This window comes from Hyperolius riggenbachi, chromosome 2, assembly GCF_040937935.1.
Source record: "Hyperolius riggenbachi isolate aHypRig1 chromosome 2, aHypRig1.pri, whole genome shotgun sequence".
NCBI classification, from domain to species: domain Eukaryota; kingdom Metazoa; phylum Chordata; class Amphibia; order Anura; family Hyperoliidae; genus Hyperolius; species Hyperolius riggenbachi.
Genome location: NC_090647.1, coordinates 485,203,223 through 485,226,572, shown reverse-complemented (window position 1 = coordinate 485,226,572; position 23,350 = coordinate 485,203,223). Strand labels below are relative to the sequence as shown.

Genomic DNA, 23,350 nt, shown 5'->3' with positions numbered 1-23,350 from the left:
ATATTGAATTATTGCATCTGAGGAAAATATTTTACCATTAATGGGCACCATAGGTGGTGTTAGTGCTGCACCTGGGGAGCAGCGCAGGTGGCTGTGCATTCTATTAGAACACATACCCATCACATGACTATTAATGTGGGGCTCAAACATGTGTTCAGACTTTCTTGTGACACTTTTGGTTATGCCTTCCTCTCTTCTACTACAAATACTTCCCTTGTGCAAAATAAACTCTACAGCTCATCTCCACGGATAAATAGAGGCATTATTGGCTTCTTTGACTCTTTCCTCCACCTCATCTTTCTCTTCACAGACCAATGACAGCACTGTTGTTATCACCTGAGGTACTCACACTGATATTTTTTCTAATAAAAGGAACAAGTCAAATCCTCAGTTCAGCAAAAGTGCAGGATTATTTAGTTGAATGAAAAGCAAAAGAAAAACAAAGTAGCAATGTCAGTGTACAAATATCGCCATTTACGTTTTTTGTTTTTACCCTAACAGACATGAGAAAATTTCACCTTAACGCACATAAGCAATTTTCACCTGTCAGTGCGCCTCTCTTTTATTCGCCAATAACTTTATTACTACTTATCACAACAGAATGATCTATTACTTGTTTTTTTTTGCCACCAATTAGTCTTTCTATGGGTTGTACATTTTGCTAAGAATTGTTTTATTCTAAATGCATTTTAATGGGAAAAATAAGAAAAAAAAAAGAAAAAATTCATTATTTCTCAGTTTTTGGCCATTATAGTTTTAAAATAAAACTTTCTCCTGTGGATAAAACCCACACATTTTATTTGCCCAGTTGTCCCGATAGTTAAACCATTTAAATTATGTCCCTATCGCAATTTATGGCGACAATTTATTATTTGGAAATATAGGTGTTATTTTTTTTTTTTTTTTTTTTTTTTAGTCCGGCCCATAATTACAAGCCCCTATGTAGTAAAGTAATAGTAATATACACTCATAAAATATAGATTATAAAAGTCCCTAAGGCAACTATTTATGTTTTTTTTTTTTTAAACTGATTTTTTTTTAAGTGTTTTTTTTTTTTTTTTTTTGAGAGAGGGGGGGGAGAGCTTTGGAAGTATATGTTATTAATGTTATTAATGTATAATAAGTGTGTGTATGTATGTGCCTGTATGTGTAATTTTACTTTTTGGCCACTAGATGGCACTAGTAAACACTCCAGTTTTTTTAGGAAGTGTTCACTTTTATTTATTTATTTTTTTTTACATTTTACTAAACTATGACTGTTTCCTGTTTTATGAATGGACATGGCTGCTGATACCGGTCATGTCCATTTATTCCAGGCATTGCGATTGGGTAGAGGACCACTCGGTCTTCTTCCCCAATCACAGATCGCGGTGTCCCGACGGTTAACGGCTGCAGGGGGGCGCACATGTGCAGAGCGAAGGTGGGAGCGAGTGACTTGTCATGAAGTGGTTAATGTTATCATTTTACTTTTTACCCTTCTGCCGCTATGTTCCTGTTTCTAAGGTATACAGACTTTTAGAAAAATCTGTGTAGCCTCTAACGCTCTCTAACACTTCAAGTCTGATCTTTGAAGAGTTAACACAAATTACTTTTCAAAGTACTACTCTTGTCTGATTTGGCAAATTACTGTCGTTTCAGAATAATTTTAATTCAGAATAGCTGTTCATTGGTGTAAATGGAGACTGGTTATGCTTTTTCTATTTATAAAAGTCAGATTAGTGTTAGTTCTCCAGCACTAATTTGTCATCTAGATGTCAAACTGCACTCACTTTATTTGAGGAATGAATGTGAGGGGGAAGTGCCATCTAGTGGCTTTGTGTGGTAATTCAATTGTGTATTCCTTATCTCTATGAACACTGCAATCAACTTGTATACCCTAGGAAAGTATTTTGGCAATTTAATGCATGGAATGTTGAGGCTTCCAAGAATATACACCAAGAATATAACATGTATCATGTAAAATCTAATACAATTGTTATTGCACACTCCAAGTACACATAGGACAATACATCGCCACACATTAAAAAGTCTTTTATTTGCTGTTACAAACCATCATAGTGCTAAAGATATAAAGTATAAATACTAATGAAAATGTATACGCTTCCCTTTCACTTTTGTTTGCCATTTCTTTCTGACACTGTTTGACTGTAGATGCTAATTACATGTTCCTTCCCTCTGTAACACCTGCAGGTTTAAAGCCAAGCTGTGGCTGTGTGAGGACCATCCCTTGTCATTAGCTGAACAGGTGGCCCCCATCATTGACCTCATGGCAATAAGCAATGCACTGTTTGCAAAACTCCGTGATTTTATTACTCTCAGGCTACCCCCAGGATTTCCTGTCAAAATTGGTAAGTTGAACGTATCATCTGTTTCATAACGTGAATTCTAACGAAACCGAAAGGGCATTTTTCCACTGCACAGCTGAATTGCAAAATCGCAAATCGCTAGTGATTTTTAAATGGCTAGGGTTGCTACTTTATCATAGAAATCATGAGAAGTATTTTCCACTAAAGTGATTCGATTTGCAAATCGCAATTGCTTTCTGGAGCGATTTTAAAGGAATTATTAGGCAAAATGTAAAAAATTAGGCTTACTCACCTGGGGCTTTCTCCAGCCCCTTGCAGCCAACTGTCCCACGCCGACCGCTCCGCTCTCCACCGTAGTTCTGCGCCTGCGTAGTGCACCGCGGACCACATGGCCATGATTGGCAGCAGCGCTTTGCGCAGGGTCGGCCTCTGCACCGTGCGGGGAGCCTGGGACAGCGGTGGAGAGCGGAGCGGTCAGTGTGGGACAGTCGCCTGCAAGGGGCTGGAGAAAGCCCCAGGTGAGTAAACCTCATTTTTTACATTTTGCTTGACAACTCCTTAAGAGGGATAGTGCGATGCAAATGAAAAATCGCAATCACACAACATAATTAATGAAAAATCAGAATCGCTGGCCTTTGTGATTTGTGATTGCGATTGCTAGTGGAAAAGGGCCCAAAGTGAGCTGCCATATTTATTTCCTTTTAAACAAAACATATTGCCTGGCTGTCTTGCTGACGCTCTGCCTTTAATTCTTTTAGCCATAGACCCTGAACAAGCATGCAGATCAGGTGCTCTGACTGAAGTCTGACTGTTTTAGTTTAATGCTTGTTTCTGGTGTGTGATTTAGACACTACTGCAGCCAAAGAGATCAGCAGGACTGGCAGGCAACTGGTATTGCTTGAAAGGAAATAAATATGGAAGCCTCGCTTTAGGTTCCCTTTAAACGCTGTAATATTTGGACACTACTGCTTAAAACCCATCTGAGAATATCAAATTAAGTTCCTCATACTGCCAGGGCTTTGTGCTAATAATAAAAACAAAAATCTTCAGATTAAGGGTGCAACCACACATCTAATTTTGGGGTACACTGGTGGGTCGAGGAGGGAAATATTATACAATTCTAAAAAAAACAAAAACTGAAATCTTAAAAAAGAACCCTGAAGCTCTGGTTTAACTATGCAGCAAACGCTGAAGGGGTTAAGCCTCAGTGTTTACCATGTGCGTTACACACATAACATAATTCATATTATGTAGGTAATGTGATTGTTGTTTGTAGCAGCACTTTTATTACCTTCAGAGTGCAATTGCGTTTCATCATTTGCGTAAATAATTTTACCAGTAAAAAATATTCCTTTGCTTAACCAGCCGGGCGATATGGACGAGCTCAGCTCGTCCATCACCGCCGGAGGCTGCCGCTCAGGCCCTGCTGGGCCGATTTTCATCAAATAAAGAGCAGCACACGCAGCCGGCACTTTGCCAGCCGCGTGTGCTGCCCGATCGCCGCCGCCCTGCGGCGATCCGCCGCGAGCAGCGGCGAAAGAGGGTCCCCCCAGCCGCCTGAGCCCAGCGTAGCCAGAACAAAAAGTTCCGGCCAGCGCTAAGGGCTGGATCGGAGGCGGCTGACGTCAGGACGTCGGCTGACGTCCATGACGTCACTCCGCTTGTCGCTATGGCGACGATGTAAGCAAAACAAGGAAGGCCGCTCATTGCGGCCTTCCTTGTTTATTCTGGGCGCCGGAGGCGATCGGAAGAACGCCTCCGGAGCGCCCTCTAGTGGGCTTTCATGCAGCCAACTTTCAGTTGGCTGCATGAAATAGTTTTTTTTTTATTTAAAAAAAACCCTCCCGCAGCCGCCCTGGCGATCTTAATAGAACGCCAGGGTGGTTAAAGGGGAACTGAAGAGAGAGGTATATGGAGGCTGTCATGTTTATTTCCTTTTAATCAATACCAGTTGCCTGGCAGCCCTGCTGGTCTATTTCTCTGCAGTAGTATCTGATTAAAACCAGAAACAAGCATGCAGCTAGTCTTGTCAGATCTGACTTTAAAGTCTGAAACACCAGATCTGCTGCATGCTTGTTCAGGGGCTATGGCTAATAGTATTAGAGGCAGAGGATCAGCAGGGCTGCCAGGCAACTGGTATTGTCTAAAAGGAAATAAACATGACAGCCTCCATATACCTCTCTCTTCAGTTCTCCTTTAAAGGACTTCCGAGGCCAAAAACAAGAAAATGACACTATACCTTTTTAATATCAGAATCCACGGAGGACGTCCAGCGCGTCCCCTGCACTGTTCCGCCATCATTGCAGCCCTTTTCGTTCCCCCATGGCTCGGCCCGACCCCACTGAACGGGTCGCATGTATGCACCAAGTAAGATGGCCGCTGCCTTGAGCCGCGGCTGCGCAGTACGCTTTGCCGCGAGTGCGACTGCGCAGCCTTGGGCAGCATTACAGGACTCTGTACGCGGCGGGAGGCGGGCTAAAGGCTGCGCAGTCGCACTCGCGGCAAAGCGTACTGCGCAGCCGCGGCTCAAGGCGGCGGCCATCTTACTTGTGGCATACATGCGACCCGTTCAGTGGGGTCGGGCCGAGCCATGGGGGAACGAAAAGGGCTGCAATGACGGCGGAACAGTGCAGGGGACGCGCTGGACGTCCTCCGTGGATTCTGATATTAAAAAGGTATAGTGTCATTTTCTTGTTTTTGGCCTCGGAAGTCCTTTAAAGTAGAACTAAACTCAGGACTTCCTCTCAGCTCTAAGGCCTAGTGCACACCAAAAACCGCTAGCAGATCCGCAAAATGCTAGCAGATTTTGAAACGCTTTTTCTTATTTTTCTGTAGCGTTTCACCTAGCATTTTGCGGTTTTGTGTAGCGGTTTTGGTGTAGTAGATTTCATGTATTGTTACAGTAAAGCTGTTACTGAACAGCTACTGTAACAAAAAACGCCTGGCAAACCGCTCTGAAGTGCCGTTTTTCAGAGCGGTTTGCGTTTTTCCTATACTTAACATTGAGGCAGAAACGCATCCGCAATCCAAAATCTGCAGCAGCCCGGGAGTATGCGTTTCTGCAAAACGCCTCCCGCTCTGGTGTGCACCAGCCCATTGAAATACATTACCCTAGCAGATCCGCACCCGCAAGCGGATCGCAAACTGCAGCCGAACCGCTCTGGTGTGCACTAGGCCTAAATGATTATCCACAGCATGATAGCCTTTATGGACAAAAAAAATGATTCCAGAAAATGTATGGAAATCCTAAAAAACTGAAGAGTATGGTTTCACTTTGCAGCGAGCACTGAAGGGGTTAAACCTCAGTGTTTACTGTATGGAGGGAGAGACAAGGGCAGTTCTCCTGCAATCTATTCACAACTAAGAACTAAATAGATACTTTCATCTGGCTAGATGACCACATAATACAGAGCAGTGAATTTCTTCAACAACTATATGTGGAATAGACTTATCATTGTGTGCTGTGCAAGAGTTACGTTCCGCTTGAAGGCTTCTCTGCTTGCTGCACATCTGCAGTGCGCTCTGGTGAGCGCGTTGCTTTGATAAGGATTGCATGCTTTTCCTTTTCTTTCAAGTCAGCTATTCAGATACATCACTTCTTGAAAAGTATCCATTATTACAGATCTGAATATTCACGATGCCAAGTTTAATTTTTTATCAAGGACATGGCTATGTTTAGTCGGATCTGCAGCTGTGTATATTGGCATAGACAGTCAGTGTGCGAAGCATTGTTGGATGGGGAATAAGCTGCACTGCACATGACTTCTCAATCAGAGCTTTTTCATAGGACTCTGAGAGTCTGGTACACTTCAAAGACTGGGAACAGCTGTAGCCGGCTCGGAGAAGCGGCACTCTGCACACGCATCAAGTACTGAGCTGGCTACAGAGAACATGGGCATATGAGAGCAAATCCAGCTGAATGCCGTCCAGAATAGAGGACATTTCTGCTTTTTCGGTTGTCAGCCTCTTTCACGTGTTTTATCTATCTCAGGAAGACCTGCATTGATCATCTTTTCATAATGAGGACCATCTGCCTGCACTATGGGGTATTTATGAAACATTGGTAAAGCTTGGCTGACCTGCCAGGATGGTTTTGCTAGCAGTCACATACAGGCAGCAAATAAGGACTTTGAGACGAGATTTTTTTTTTACAGAAAGTCCTTATAGGTAGGGAATTACTGGATATCGGCTCTTGCAGTGGTTGTAGCATTTTACAAAATCAGTCAAAGGCATAACCAAGTCTGGATTTTTTTGCGTTTCCCACCCCTAGGCCAAATTTCTTGTTGGTTTTGTTAAATGTGCAGTAGTGACCCTCCCATTCCATCTGTGGCCCCCCACTCCTGTGTGTAACATCCATTTACACCAACCCCTCTTTCTCGTGGCTAGATGGTGTAATGGTTAAGGGCTCTGCCTCTGACACAGGAGAGCTGGGTTCGAATCTCGGCTTTTCCTGTTCTGTAAGCCAGCAGCTATTCAATGAGGTGACCTTGGGCCAAGACTTCCAAACACTGCTACTGCCTATAGAGTGCCCGCCAGGAGAAAAGCGCAATTTAAATGTTTCTTGTCTTGTTTCATGTATAGTTCTGTTGGGCATCAGCTCCCTTGTTCCATGCGTAGCTCCTCATTTGCAGCCTTCCTAATCCATCTGCAGCCTCCTCTTCCACATATAGGAACCCCTTTTCCATGGCCAGCTGCCCAAGGCCCGGGCCTTAGTGGCCTTTCCGGAAATCATGCCCTGGGCATAACTACAGACTGTCAGGTCCCTGGCAAAATTTGATGGGGCCCTAACTATATGCATAGGAACCCCCTCACCTGGGCATTAGGCTGGATGCAACAACACACACTCACATGCCTTATATAGTGCATGAAGCCCACAAAAACAGAGATGACAAGTATGGAGGTGGTCCAACAGCGCATGGTGCTTAAGAGACAGACTGGAGAATGCCCCATACATGTTCCTGAACCTCATTTGATTTGGTTCACAATCATTTCTCTCTTAACAATAAAGTCTGTAGATACCTTAAAATAGTCTTGTTTTTGTGATGATGTCATCATTCTAGGCCAGCTGTGGTGTCATTAAGCAGCGCTGAGAGGGATGGATGCTACTTGCTGTGTCAGGTGTCTCTTGGACATGTACTTCGCATGATCCCTAGTTGTGACGTTTACTAGTTTATACACCGCTGACAGTGCTGCATCCCTGCGGTTGATGTCAATTTGTAGTTCTGTAGGCCATCTCTTGACAACTGAAGGAGTAGAATCGCCATAACTAAATCCTTTTCTCATGCCAGCAAAGTGCAGCCATACTATTTTACTATTTTTTTTTCTTTTGTAGTTTTTTTTGTTTAGCAACTTCTGCAAGAAAATACTAAAGATAACAGATGTACAAAGTTACAACAATCAACTCATTTATCTTTACACACATACAGATAGGACATATATTTTTACATGTTGCTCGGAGTTCCTCTTGTTGTGGCAGTGCCAGCCATGGAAGTTTAGCTCACTTTGGGAACCTCACTGGGGTTCAGCAGAGCACCAGTGGGGAATGCTAAACCAGCAATAAAGTAATCCTCCCACTATCAGCAGCTTTTGATTACAGGATGACCAACGTGCAGTGTTGGCAGCAGAGCTTACACCCACCAATCCACCAGCGCATGCCTCACTGTCTCTTCTGTTCCCGGGGTGCATATGTCACGTGACAAATGCTAGAGGCCTCTAGTGGTCACATAAGGTGCCTCCAGTGTTTGGCCTTTAGTGCTTATCACTTGACACAGTCAAGGCAGTGGAGAGAAGAGGTACGCCGGATAGTTCAGTGTAAGCTCTGTTGCCTACACTTTGCACATGAGGGAAGGGGGGGTTGGACACATAGAGGCTGGGCCCAGTAGGCAGTGCGCAGCTCCACAGATACTGAAAGATACTGAAATCTATTGAAATTCTGTGCCTGGTTTGTAGAAAGATTTGATCCCTTTCAGATCAGATTTTTGGCTGAGAGAGCCATAAAAGCCACATATTTTAAAATGTAACTTCGTGAGAGCCATACAATATGTTTCAAACTGGGACAGTGCGCATGCGCAGCAGAGGGCTGTCCCTGTTGCCATGGAGATGTGTATACAGTTGATCCGCTGGGCAGCGGAAGTGTCAGACACATCTTCAGCTTCTCTTGGGTTTCAGCAACATTGGCAATTTCCCTGAGAGCCAGGCAGGAGAAATACAGCTTGTACCATTAGCTAGCTGACTTGGGGGTTGATTCACTTTGTAGGGATCCCCGCACTTTGGCCCAATAGGCTGCTTGTCAAGTGACAAACAGCCTATTGCGCCAATGAAGTTGCATGGGTCTCATCCTACAAAGTCACTGGACCTGACAGGATCCAGGGTGGGACAATTGGAGCGGCTGTTAGTTTTGGGGGGGTTAGCAGTGCATGCTACAGCAGTAGCGTGACTACTTTGAAAATTTTACTTTCGCTTCCACACTAAGCTGCGCTGCTTTAGCAGTGTAGCTTAGTGCAGTGTTTCCCAACCTTTTTGAGCCCGGGGAACACTATCACGACCAAACTTTTCTCTGGGGCACCCTGGGGGCGTGGTTGGGGGCGTGGTTAGTGGCGGCGGCAGCCCCCCCTTTCCCCAATTTTGAGTATAGTTACCCCCAATAGTTAGTATAGTAGTTACCCCAGTACAGCAAATACAGTTAGCCCAGTATAGCAGGTATAGTTACCACAGTACAGCAAGTACAGTTAGCCCAGTATAGCAAGTATAGTTACCACAGTATAGCAAGTACAGTTAGCCCAGTGTAGCCAGCAGTTAGTCCAGTGTAGCTGCTAACTGCTGGCAGTGTACTTGCTACTCTGGGCTAACTACTGGCTACACTGGGCTAACTGTACTTGTAGCAAGTACGGTTAGCCCAGTGTAGCCAGTAGTTAGCCCAGAGTAGCCAGTACAGTTAGCCCAGTGTAGCCAGTAGTTAGCCCAGAGTAGCCAGTACAGTTAGCCCAGAGTAGCCAGTAGTTAGCCCAGTGTAGCCAGCCCTATATATAAAGTAATTATCTTGAATAGGAATCAAATAAACACAAAGAAAGTATTTTATAATTACTTTATTATGAAATATTAAGTAAACAGAATAGTGAAAAATTATAAAATACTTATTCAGTGCGCAACCTGGCCCTGTTTGGCTGAACACAAAGCTGATATTCTGGCTGGAATCGAAGAAAGACACACACGTAGCTCTTCATCAACAGATCTCAGTCTCTCTCTCTGTTTGGTTTTTATTGCAACCATGCTTGAAAAGCTAATCTCACACAGATATGTAGTTGAAAATGGGAGCAATGTCAAAATCGCTTTGTTTGCCAGAAGGGGGAACTCCTTGGCGGTATCCAACCAAAAACTGTCCAAAGGTAGATCAGCAAATCTTAGCTTGAAAGCACGATTTTGTCTCAGTTCAGTTAGTTCCTCCTGCTCCTGTAAAGTCATGTCCTTTCCACCAACTGATGCTGAGCTATAAGGGTTCCTAACCCAGTCAAGGCATTCAGTGGAGACTGAAGAGAAATAAAATGACAACTTCTCCTCAAGAGTTTTTAAATGTTTAACTATTACCTCACACAGGGCAGCAGTGTGAACACTTTGCCATTGCTGGGTGAGTGGGAACATTTCAAGATTGCCACTTTCCACGTGTTGATGCCAGAGTTGCACCTTTGAACGGAATCCATTTATTTTATCTGTACTTGTAAGCAGGTTTTCACTTCGGCCTTGCATTCGTGTGTTCAGTTCATTCAGATGATAAAATATATCTGCCAGGTATGCCAGCCTTGCACACCACTCATCACTTGCAAGCTGCTTTGCGTAATCTGACCTCTCATTTGTCAGAAACACTTTAAGTTCCTCCCGCAGCTCATACACACGAACCAAGACCTTGCCACGCGACAACCACCGGACCTCCGTATGAAACAGCAAGGTTTTATGCTTGGCTCCCATCTCCTCACACAAAGCTGCAAATATGCGACTTTTCACGGGTCGTGACTTTACAAAGTTTACCATGCGCACAACATCATCCAACACATGAACTAAGACTGCTGGTAAAGTCTTGGCTACGAGGGCCTCGCGGTGTAAAAAACAATGCGTAACAATCACATCTGGATTTCTTTCCTTCACTCTGCTTACAAAGCCTTTGGTGCGCCCGACCATGGCTGCAGCTCCATCGGTGCAGACACTTGTGCAGTTTTCCCACTTAAGTCCTCCTTGTTCAAGGTATTCTGATGTGACCCGAAAAATTTCTTCTCTTGTTGTTTTTTCTGGCAAAGTCTTGCAAAAAAAGAAGTTTTCTCTAATTGCATCACCATCAACAAAACGCACATTGGCCAAGAGTTGAGCATGTCCACTGATATCTGTAGACTCGTCAAGTTGCAATGCAAATTTCTCACTGAGACGGATCTTTTCCAAAACCACACTTTCGATGTCTGCAGACATGTCATTAATACGTCTGGAAATTGTGTTGTTTGAGAGAGGGACTTTGGCTATTTCCTTAGCTGCTTCAGGTCCGAACATCTCCTCTACAATAGCTTTGCAGGCAGGAAGTATTAATGTCTCTGCCACAGTGTGTGACTTTTTTGACTTGGCTATAAGTTCAGCAACTTGATAGCTAGCTTTAAGAACTCTTTCATTTACCTTTGTGGTTTTTCTCATAAAAGTTGCCTGTTTCTCAGTGTTGTCACGCAGGCGAACAAAATAGTCCGCATTCTTGTTTTGAAGCAAAGGGTGTTTCGTTTGGAGATGGCGTTTAAGTTTGCTTGGGACCATAGCACTGTTAGCTAGCTTTTCACCACACACCACGCACAGTGGAGATGGTTTGTTTGCATCTCCAGTGAAAGTAAATCCAAATGAAATATAGCTTTCGCTATATTGCCTTGCGCCAGAGAATTTGCTTGCGCTAACCATCTTTGCTTTCTTTTGACCCCCACTCATACTTGGGCTCTCATCTGGCTCCAAATTTTGTTCAGAGTCCAGTTCCTTTTCCACTTTCCTTTTCAAAAACTTGTCCATCACTGCAGTATCTCACTGTCACTCAGGACTTTTCTGATCGATCCCTGGTGGATGACAGCTCCAGATGGCAGCTCTGTCTCCACACTAGGCCTGGAAGGAAGTCCTACCTACCACAGTGATACTACTATGCCGCCCTATGGTAACAACCATGTGTACATTTTATTATTCAAAAAATATAGGAGTTTCCAAGCTTACCACTAGATGGCGCTGTCCTACAGACATAACTCTGTCCGCACTATGTAGCACGGCCTGCCGCCGTCCTGTAGGTCGGATGTGGAAGGTGTCACAGAGGGGACCGGGGGAGTCTCATGGGAGCGCGTGCGGGACCCGTCCTGAGGCCTAACACCGTGTGCTGTCACACAACTAACTGCTGTGCCAACCCCACTTACGCTTTCCGTCCTCCAATTTGACTCTCGCCGGCGCCGCATCAGCCAATAGGAGAGCCAGGAGGTGGAACTAGGCAAATGTAGTTTCCATGTTACGGCGAGCCCGATATGTGCGTTGGCGTCCACTCAGCGCTGCCTGCTAATACTGTGCACGCACACTGTGCACGCATTGCCTGCCACCTTCCCACATACTTATGACGTCACCTCGCCTCCTGTCACGGCACACCTGATAACCTCCCACGGAACACCAGTGTGCCGCGGCACACTGGTTGGGAAACACTGGCTTAGTGAATCAACCCCTAACTGTGAGTCAGATGTAGCCATCAAAAGAGCCACATCTGGCTCCCGAGCCACAGGTCCCCTACTCCTGAGTTAGTGTGTTGAAGGAACATATTAGTAAGATGAACTGCTTATCGATTCATGTTGAGTTAGGTTGTCACTTACTGGTGACACATTTTATTAGCTGTAAGTAGCTATTTAATTCTGATTACTGAGTAGAGCTGTAAGTCTGTTATTGACTAGTCACTGTTGGGTGATTATTGATTTGTGTTAAGCTTCAATATTAGTTACTGCTGTACTTCAATAGCGTGTTTGTTTGTTTGTTTTTTTACTAGCCTTTAGGGATTAGTGCTGATAATCAGCATTTTATTAACTTGTCAATTTAGTGCTAAGTTATTTGTGGTGATCTGGCTTTATTACCGTACAACTGTTCGTTAGGTAGGGATTAAAATAACCTGTAAATGTTATTGTCAGGCTTGGTGGTGTATTCTCCACAGTCGGCATGCAACACATAAGCTGACGTGAAGGAGGTACACACACCAGCACAAGGAATCAGGATATCCCCAGTTTAGTGGAGGAGAGGACTGACTCCAATAGGAGATTGTGGCGCACAGAGCCGGTGCAGATCCGAACAGCCACAAACAATGCTTTCGTGATAACGTCTCAGCACAAAGTAGCGCTGAGCGCATAAACCAGAACTGAAGAGATCAGGACAGGTAGACAGAATGAATGCTTGCTTAACTAGCTTCTACTTAGTGACAGCAAGCGTCCACAACAAGACAGACTGGAATGAGGCAGCCAATGCGTTTGCAGCGATGGCGTGCCTCACAAAGACAGGACAGGATAGTCAGGAAATAGCAGGATCAAGATAGATGAACGTAACACAGACAAAAATACCAGAAGTAAGTTTTCCTAGCGTATTACAATTACAGCTATCAATGAAACTATTTGTAACGTCTGACTAACATATGTATATATCGGCAATGAACCGATATATGACATAAGCAGGAACACTGACTAGGACTGGAGCAATACAGGGAACAGGACTCAGAAGGATTCGCTATCTCTTCGCAGAGATGAACGCAATCCACAAACAGTAACAGAACAGGATTCAGAAGGATTTGTTATCTCTTCGCAGAGATGAACGCAATCCACAAACAGAACCAGGAGCAGGATAACTAACTCAGCACGGGTGATCACGATACGCGCAAACTACCAAAGCGTGCTGGAAAGCTGACTAAATGAACACAGGATATAAACAGTTCGTGTACGTATACATCAGCGACACTGATGTATCAACGTAACACGAATACAAGGAAAATAATAAACGTGCTGGTATGCATATGTATTGGCAATGAACCAATATATGATGCAAGACCAGCAAAGTATCTTTAGAACAAGAAACACGATCTGGGGCTGAAGCAACAGCAAGACAGGCTTAAACTGAAACTATGATAGCCCAAGGAGCCCTGCAGGAAGCAGATCTTTATACTGAGGTCATCCAATGGGAGCAGAAATGCAGATTCCCACACAGGTGAATGATAATCAGTCACAAGCTGACAGCAGGAAAAGGCAGACAAAGCTATGCAGCTTGCATGGAAAGAGATCAGAACTGCCTGAGCTGCAGCACTACTACTGCCAGCAGTACCTGCTGCAGAAGCGATCATAACAGTTATATTGAGGAAGAGGCCTTTGATCACTGATATGAAACTGAGGTACTCCATTAACTAGACTGTATAGGATGCCCATTCTTTGTGTCATCCATATGTATCAAAACCTACAGATACTTCGAGGTTGAGTTACTTCCAGTGTAAAATCTGCAATGTAAGGCTCTCTCTCTGTTATTGCTACAAGGATCATCGGGTGCTAGGGTTAATTACTCACCCACTGGCCCATAATTCATTAATGAAAGAAACTCTCTATGGCATTTTTTTAAAGTATTCTGAAGCTCTGTAGCCACTCCCACCTGCTTGCAGCGTTCCGTCCCCATTTTGACAACCATGGCCTAATATGTGGATTCGGCGGGGGGGGGGGGGGGGGGGTGGGTGCAGGCTGCAGAAAACAGGTGGGGGTGCCCACAGAGCTTCGGAAGACTTCGGGAAACATGGCCGCGGTTGTCTTACAGATGAATTCTGTCATTAATGAATTACGGACAAGCAGGTGAGTGATCAACCCTACCACCTATCATCCGCTGATCCTTGCAGGCTTTCTCTATTTTGCACTGGAAGTAGTCATTAAAGTGGACCTGAACTCTTGCACAGGATAGAAGGAGAACATAGAGAAATGGACCCTGCATGTATTTAGAGAGTTTAGCCTGTCTAATCCCTCTTCATCTGTGACTAATCACAAGTGTAATTTGATGTTTCACCTGTGTCAGCTGGCTGCCTTGGAAGAGCAGCTAATTTGTAAACCCAGGATGTTAACCCTATGTCTGCTTCCATGAAAGCAGGAAGTAGACACACTGCAGATTTATTGCAGGATTTGTATCAGCTGTAACAAAGAAATGTTTTTCTTTGAAAGGTCATTATGCTGTTTCTTATCTTTTTTAGTGCAGAGAGTAAGTTCGGAATTCAGGTCTGCTTTAACCCCAGTAAAATTGCTGTGCACACGGCACTTGCACCAGTATTTATATATGCCATCCACATAATGCGTTGTCCACATAGCGCAACTTGCATTATGTATAGAGTGTAGGCACTGGTCATATATTGTGCACTATGCAAATAGAGTAACTATGCTGCATATGACCAGTGTGGGCAGTGTATGCACAATGCACATTACCTTCATGGTGTAAGAACCAGAGCAATATTTCCGCAGTTTGGTGAACCAACCCCCTTTGTGTGCTGGTGATCTCAACGAAAACATGTTAGCAGCATATCGGTAGGATGTGAAACCTATTACTCTGCATATCTCTCATATTTCTATTTATTTGCTTACTAAAATAAATGCAGGTTACTGCATTTACGAAAACAATTTACCAAATGAAAGCTGAACTAAATCGTGCAAAAAGTGTATTGCTGTTCAAAGAATTTACAAACTTACTTTCAGAGGCAAATGAAATAATGAATGTCCATGTACTGTATATTTATATATGTTACGGCCAGAACCTGAACCAGGCCACTTCGGATTCTGGCTGGATAATGTCCGGTGTCCGAAATGAACCAAATCCTGGCAGCGCCACTTCTTCATCTCTGGCTCCTCCCCCTGCCCCCTTCCTTTTGGCTTCTGTCAGCCAGGGACACGCAATGGAGCCGTTCGTTGCAGCGGGGAAGCAGAGCGGGAACGCTGCAGACATTGCTTCTGCCAGCACCCGCTCTGCAGGAACAAACATCACAAATCCCTGCTTCACTGCCGCAACGAACTACACGACTCTGGGTGCACGTGTGTCCCGCCTGACAGAACTCAATAGGAGGTGGGCAGGGGGAGGAGCCGGAGCCACCAGGATTTTATCTATTTCGGGCATTGGCCGCAGTGAGTCGGCCACTTCTAGTTTTGACCGGCCAGAACCCGAAGTGGCCAGACTTCGAGTTCTGCCCATAGCATATATTAATTATGGCAAATACACAATGAATCACATCAAGATGGTTATGGCATTTTTGTACTTTTGTGTTTTTACAGAAATTCCCATTTTTCACATCCTGAATGCGCGCATCACTTTCGGAAACCTGAACGGATGCGATGAGCCGGTGTCGTCCCTCCGGCAGAGCCCCAGCAGCGAAGCCCCCTCTCCGAGCAGCGATTCCTGCAGTGTTAGCAGCACCAGCTCTATAAGTATGACGCCACAGCGGGGGGACACGGGACACAGGGACCCTAACAGTATGTGTCAGACCTCAGCATTGGGGGCACAGGAGGTCCTGGGCAGGGGTGATCATTGTGAGGAAAACCATTGGCTGTGCCTAATTTCACTCACCGATCAAAGATGGGCAAGGCAGCATGATCCGCTCCAACATTTCAAATGGCTCCTCCAGTCCTCCACCTTCACTGCTTTGCCTGAACACACATAAAGATAGCATTGCTTTTGTAACAGTGCTTTTGTGCTGTAAGCTGAATGTAAACAGGAAACGGCTTAATCAGAGGTTACCATGTGTCTGATCCACCTATAATGGACAGTGGTTTGATGGACATCTTTTTATGCATTTGTAGCTTCAGGGCGTGGCTGTGAGATGGACCAGTCATTGTTTGAAGCCCCGCGAGGTTACAACGTGGTGGGAAGTTACCGGGAAAACATGCGCGAGGAGGAGGACGACCTGCTCCAGTTTGCTATTCAACAGAGCTTGCTAGAGGCCGGCAGTGAATATGACCAGGTAAGAGTTCATCCTGACAGAAAGGTGCAACTTGGGGGATACAAGGCGAAAACCGTGGAAAAAATACAAAGACAATGAGAGCCTCGATGGTACAGTTAGAAGTGAATGGTACTCACAGAATAAGATTGATAAGATGGGCAACCAACCAATTAATCTTATGAAGAATAACGGTCTACTTACAGATACAGGGGACTTCCCTGTACTGAGGTTGCTCTCTCTTAAAAATGGGTTTGAAGTCTGTCAGCTGCAGGTGGCTGACCTACAGCCCCCCTCCAATGGAGGACATAGTAGCACAATGGGAGAGGCGCCCAGGGGTGATAAAATATATTACAATCGAAAAGCAAGAGGTGGCTTACCTCAGTGAAAACACAACATTTGGATAGGAAACACCTTTTTTATTTGTACTTAAGGAAAATGAAAAAAAAATCCTGTTTACATTTTGTGTCTTCTCTGAGGTAAGTCACCTCTTGCTTTTTGATTTCAGTGCATTTTATCACCACTGAGGGCCCTTTACCCCTGTTGTGTCTCACAGAAAGGTGACCAACACTCAACTATCAACATACCAAACAAGTTCACCCATCACTTTATAATTATTATTATTGCTAGATAGAACTCATCATCCACATGGCAACATAGGCAGGTGCCTGGGACCTAAAAGGGCACAGCAGCCACCTTCTCTGACCCTGCTACTGTCTTAGATTACTAAAAAGACTTCAATTACCACGCCGCACACTATCGCCGATCATGCTGCTCTCCTGCCGCTGCAGCCCATTCACTCTGCTGCTGGCATGACAGCAGAACTCCAGGAGCCAATCACAGGGTCAGGAGCCATTGAAATCGGTTCCTGACTGGCTCATGAAGCTCTGCTGTCATCAGAGCAAGTGGGCTTCAGCAATGGGAGAGCATCGCGAACGGCAACGTGACGTCGGTGAGCCCCGTTTTCTGACCAAAAAGTCTCTGGGGCCAGAGACTGCTGGTCTGGAAGCGGTTAAAGGATACCGGAACAAAGAATATATGTAAGAGCTGACCATATCTGGGGGTGCTTCGGTGCCACTATAATCTCAGCCCCACAGCTTAGCCGGCCTACCTTCCACCTTCATGTTCAAACCCCCCTTCAAGACTATGATGCAGCCCAGCCAGACAAAAGGCACAAGCTCTTTCCTCTCCTCATGCACTTCTGAATGGCTGTGCACAGTAGCTGTGACTGGGAGCATTTTGGGCATGCACTGTTTGGATACATGTGTAGTTACGCATGCCCATTTGATGTTAGTTCAGGTGTGCCTTAAAAGTGTCCCCCAACCCTGTCCTCAAGGTCCACCAACAGTGCATGTTTTGTATAAATCCACAGAGGTAGTTAATTAGCTCTGCTGCAACACTAATTACTCCACCTGTGATTGTGTGTTGTTTCCTGCAAAACATGTACTGTTGGTGGGCCTTGAGGACAGGGTTGGGGAACTCTGCCTTAACTGATGTGTTACTCTGCTGACGTATCTGTAACACGTGTAAAATTCTCTCTTCTGATTTTCCAGGTAACTATTTGGGAAGCTCTCACAAACAGCAAGCCAGGAACACACCCTATGTCAAATGATCGGAAAGGAGAAAGGTTTGTAATCTGTAAAAATCACCAGCTGATGATCAGTAGAGCAGCGGGTGGGGGGAAGGCATTTATGTGGAGGATTGTAAGGTGCCTTACATGTACATTATATACAAAATCTACTCCATGTCTTCCTGAATTGAACTCCCTAATAGGTAGGTAGTATATCTAGTGATGTAAATGAGATGTTGGTATAGTCAAATGTAGGTGGAAAATGTACATCTTTTGACTCATTACCATCCTGAAGACAAAAAAGATCTCTGCCCAGTTATGTTGCCACTGCCCCCTCCATATATAGATCTTCCTGCAGGCTTTCCTTGTAGTGATAGGGAGCACACTGGAAGCAAGAAGACCACCACTCCCCAAACAATCCAGGAAGAGGCAAAAAAGCGGAGCAGTGCTTTTAAGCGCTGCTAGATTTGGGCGCAGCCAGTGCCACCATAGACTATTATAGGAATCACATTTATTGCAGCGCTCGGTGAGTAACGTCGGCTCCGTCAGAAGACGGAGTCGAAGTTGCTTAAAAAACACAATAATTCGGCCTCCAACAATCGCTGGAAGCCGAATTATATCATTCCCCCACTATCCATGGTGGCCTGGAGGGGGAATAGTAATTAACACAGACGGAACTTGTGCAGAAGTAGGATCAGCCATATACTGGCTGTATCCTGCGCCCAAGTCTACCGGCACCGATTTCAAATGTATGCAAAAAAAGTACCAGGGCTCAACCAATGAGTAGCTTTATCGTATTAATCTTCATTTACTATCGTGGCAGAAAATACAGAAAAACATCGGCATAACGTGTTTGTTGTATTTTCTGTCACAAAACTAAATGTGTTACATAGAATGTGTTACAGGGCACTTAATGGAGTAACAGAGAACCGGAATCAGTAAGGTCCCTTTCACACTAGGGCGTTGCGTTGCCTCTGGCCATTAGTCTCTATGACGCAATGCAGCAGAAGTGCTTCCAACGACGCAGAGGCAATGCAGACTCTGCAGCACGTCCACAAGCAGTACAATTGGTACCACGCATCACGCACTTGCATTGGAGCCAATGGCACCGCATTAATCTAATGGGGGGCGGTGGGCCGATCAGCCAAAAATCAGTGACATACTTCCTGTCCAGCAGGAAGCATGTCACTGTTCGGGGGCAGAGCTAGGCAAATTACCCTGCCGACGCACTCTGCTGCAGGGTGTGTGAAATAGAACATGGTGCTGTGCGATGGAAGCCGTGGTAGACATTTCCTGAGAAAAGCAGCAGATGAGGCTCACTGAGAAGGATGGGTAAGTGTAGTGGGGGCATTCATGATGAATTCCTGAGGGGGGAGTCTGGTCAGAGGAACACCAAATATAAACGTGTTTTAATAGTCATAGTGAGAAATAACGAGAGCATGTAGCAGCAGTTTGATGGTCTCTGGGGTAAGAGGGTTGTATTTTGAGGATGTAGAGCGGATGGGAGTGGCAGGCCCTAGACATGATCTGGATGTGGGCAGCGAAGGATAGTGACAAAGGTGACAACGAGACAGTGTGCCTGTGGGGTGAGGAAATGACTGTTACTTACAGCTAGAGAGCTGGCAGGGTTAGGTTTTGAGAGTACCAGAAATAGACTGTCAATCATTTTTATGTTCCTCCTACCTTTATTTCATCATTGTATGTATATTACATTATACGTTGATATTCTGTACATCAGCCTTGTGAGCTCTGTTTTCGATATTTCTATATTAGGTGTTTATGATAAGTTCATGCAGAGATTCCATTTTTCCATACACCATGTTTTAACCTGTTATCATCCCTTCATTGGCAGAAGCCAGAGTGATTTTTGTGTTCCTGGGCTTTTCCTGCAGAACCCCCCAGCACACTCAGCCTTGCAGCCCCCCACACACCGTCTCCAGCAATTCATTCAGCGCTTATCAGGAGCAGCTACGGATAGCCATGGAACTTTCAGCCAAGGAGCTGGAGGAAGAAGAAAAACTAAAGCAGCGGGAGGAAGAAGAGCTAGAAAGGATCCTGCAGCTCTCTTTAACTGAGAAATAGCCGGAAAAACATCTACTCTACCAGTCAAGCACCCAGGAGGTCTATCCACACTGCCTAAGGGCTAACTTGGGAAGCTGCAGCTATAGAAATGTGACAAATACATCAAGACAGGAAATGGGTGCAGATGGAGCTTCCTGTTACACACAATGCATTGCTACATGAGCCATCGGAGGTGGTCAAACACCACTGCAGACTTTGTTGAGATATTTCCTAATGGGCAAGGTTAGGAAGTGTTACCTCAACGAAAGGAATCCAATAGAACACAGAGACACCGGGTAGACGCTCAGGTGTGAGCAGGCTCCCCCATCCATGCAATAGCAGCTTGGATGGGAATTCTGGGAATTTTTACCCTCTTTGCTGCTGGAGTCCGCCGTCAAACTGATCTATTTATTAATCTGACACTGCAGCAGCAAACTGGTTAACACTGACAATATGGCACCTCCCCATATGTTTTGTGGCCAGAGAGGAACCTCTGTTACAGCGGCCTCCACAAGGAGCTGTAGCTGGATGTAAAGCAGTCTGAATTCTGTTTGGGTCGTGTGCGCAATATATGTTAACTCTTTAATTATCAGGGTCAGTTCTTTGTAAGTGGTAACAAATGATGACAGAGTGTATTCAACGTGTCTTTTTAAAGTGAAGCCAGAGGGGGAAGATGTCCGGGTCTCCTCCAGTAATATCCCATTAAGGAGGACACCGATTCCACCGACGAGTTGCTGATTTGGGTTTCCTTTTCCTATAAAACTAAAAAATTCAATGTTTGATGTACAATAAAATGATAATAAAGGAGCTGTGCCATGGAGCCTCGAATTAATAAATCTCTTGTATTTGGAAACTCTATGTCGTTACTGCTGTGAATTATTCTTTACATTTAAAATTTTGTGTATTTATACTAAGTTGTGCTTAAAGGACAACTGACCTGAGAGAGATATGGAGGCTGCCATGCTTATTTCCTTTTAAACAATACTAGTTGCCTGGCAGCCCTGCTGGTCTTTAATGCATTAGTAGTCTCTGAATCACACACCTGAAACACACATGCGGCAAATGCAGTCAGACTTAGTCATGGCCAAAATTGTTGGTACCTGAGAATTTTTTTTCCAGAAAATCAAGTATTTCTTACAGAAAAGTATTGCAGTAACACGTTTGGATATACTCGTGTTTATTCCCCCTGTGTGTATTGCAACAAAACAAAAATGGGAGAAAAAAAAAAACAAATTGGACATAATGTCACACAAAACTCCAAAAAAAACGACCTGGTTAAAATGATTGGTCCCCTTAAGTTAATATTTGGTTGCACACCTTTTGGAAAAAAATAACAAATGATTTGCTTCCTATAACCAGCAATAGGCTTCTTACACCTCTCACCCGGAATTTTGGACCACTCTTCCTTTGCAAACTGCTTCAGGTCTCTCTTATTGGAAGGGCGCCTTTTCCCAAGAGCAATTTTAAGATCTCTCCACAGGTGTTCAATGGGATTTAGATCTGGACTCATTACTGGCCACTTCAGAACTCTCCAACGCTTTGTTGCCATCCATTTCCAGGTGTTTTTTGATGTATGTTTGGGGTCATTGTCCTGCTGGAAGACCCAAGATCTTGGACACAAACTCAGCTTTCTGACACTGGGCTCTACAGTGCAACCCAAAATCCTTTGGTAATCCTCAGATTTCATGATGTCTTGCACACATTCAAGGCACCCAGTGCCAGAGGCCCAAAACATCATTGAACCTCCATCAACCCCAAAGACTATTGAACCTCCACCATATTTCACTGTAGGTACTGTGTGCTTTTCTTTGTAGGCCTCATTCCATTTTTGGTAAACTGTAGAATGATGTGCTTTACCAAAAAGCTCTATCTTGGTCTCATCTGTCCACAAGATGTTTTTTCCAGGATTTTGGCTGACTCAAGTACATTTGGCAAACTGTAGTCTTGCTTTTTTATGTCTCTGTGTCCTCCTGTGTCTCCTGCCATAGCCTTTCATTTAATTTAAATGTTGACAGATAGTTCGCGCTGACACTGATGCTCCCTGAGGCTGCAGGACAGCTTGAATTTCTTTGGAACTTGTTTGGGGCTGCTTATCCACCATCCAGACTATCCTGAGTTGCAACCTTTCATCAATTTTTGTCTTCCGTCCACGCCCAGGGAGATTAGCTACAGTGCCATGGGTTGCAAACTTCTTGATGATGTTGCCCATTGTGGCAGTCCATCTAGAGATGGACTTGTAACCTTGAGATTGTTGATATTTTTCCACAATTTTGGTTCTCAAGTCCTCAGACAGTTCTCTTCTCCTCTTTCTGTTGTCCATGCTTAGTGTGGCACACACAGTGCACAGACTAAGTGCACCTCTCTCCTTTTTATCTGCTTTTCATTGTGATTTTTAAATTGCCCACACCTGTTACTTGCCCCAGGTGAATTTAAAGGAGCATCACATGCTTGAAACAATCTTATTTATCCACAGTTTTGTAAGGGTGCCAATAATTTTGACCAGCCCATTTTTGGAGTTTTGATTGACATTATGTCCAATTTGCTTTTTTTCCTCCCGTTTTTTGTTCCAATACACACAAAGGGAATACATGTGTATAGCAAAACATGTTACTGCAATACTTTTCTGTGAGAAATACCGTCCTTGATTCTCTGGAAAAACTTCTGGGGTGCCAACAATTTCGGCCATGACTGTAAGTGAAACATCTGATCTGCCTGCTTGTTCAAGGCCAATGATTAGAAATATTAGAGGCGTGGGATCAGCAGGACAGCCAGGCAATGTGCATTGTTTAAAAGGAAACACATATGGCAGCCTCCATATCCCTCTCAGGTCAGTTGTCCTTTATCTTATAATGAAGCTCTTATTAATAGCGTAATTAACAAATGCATAAATAGTAGAAAGGGTGTACATAAGCAAGTGCAAATTACGTAGGCATATAAATGTATTACTTCAAACAAGAAGACAAAACAATGTACATAAAGCACAACTGACAAACAAGCAAATGGTACAAACAGTAATTTGTTATAGCATCATTAAAAAGGCTGAAATCAAGTGAAAACAATACAACACTTGTAAGACGCCCTAAGTTAGGAACACAGTAAGATCAAAGGTTTCTGACGCCCTGGGTGTCGCATTTGATCCATCTTGGATTTAGAGCATTTCATTGGTCACATATTTTCCTCATACACTATGCCAATATAAGACTGCTAGATCATCAGGTGATAACATTCCACAGTTCACAGATCCTCTGAGGAAGTGGCTCTTGGGCCATAAAACATGTCATTATGTTTTACAATATACCTCCAGTGTGTACAGTATCAGTTGTTACTCTATGCATATACTGATACTAAACTAGCTGCAGTGTGTGCTAAGTCCTGGTTGAATAATCAGCCTCTGTTGTGTTTATTTCCATGAGTATTTGGACCTTTTATCACTTTGCGGACACT

General features: G+C 44.3%; 1 protein-coding gene across 4 annotated transcripts in view; it reads left to right on the top strand.

Annotated features, from left to right (window-relative positions):
• Positions 1-20,764, top strand: part of ANKRD13B (ankyrin repeat domain 13B) — a 295,564-nt gene extending 274,800 nt beyond the window's left edge. For 2 of the 4 annotated variants that reach the window (XM_068270335.1, XM_068270336.1), the window contains exons 11-15: positions 2,191-2,348; positions 15,614-15,766; positions 16,139-16,299; positions 17,829-17,902; positions 19,698-20,764. In XM_068270335.1, coding sequence (XP_068126436.1) covers positions 2,191-2,348; positions 15,614-15,766; positions 16,139-16,299; positions 17,829-17,902; positions 19,698-19,920 — 769 coding nt within the window. In that variant the 3' untranslated portion in view covers positions 19,921-20,764. The remainder of the gene's footprint in view (positions 1-2,190; positions 2,349-15,613; positions 15,767-16,138; positions 16,300-17,828; positions 17,903-19,697) is intronic. The other 2 variants (XM_068270337.1, XM_068270338.1) reach the window with 1 other exon arrangement.
• Positions 20,765-23,350: the final 2,586 nt, after the last annotated feature.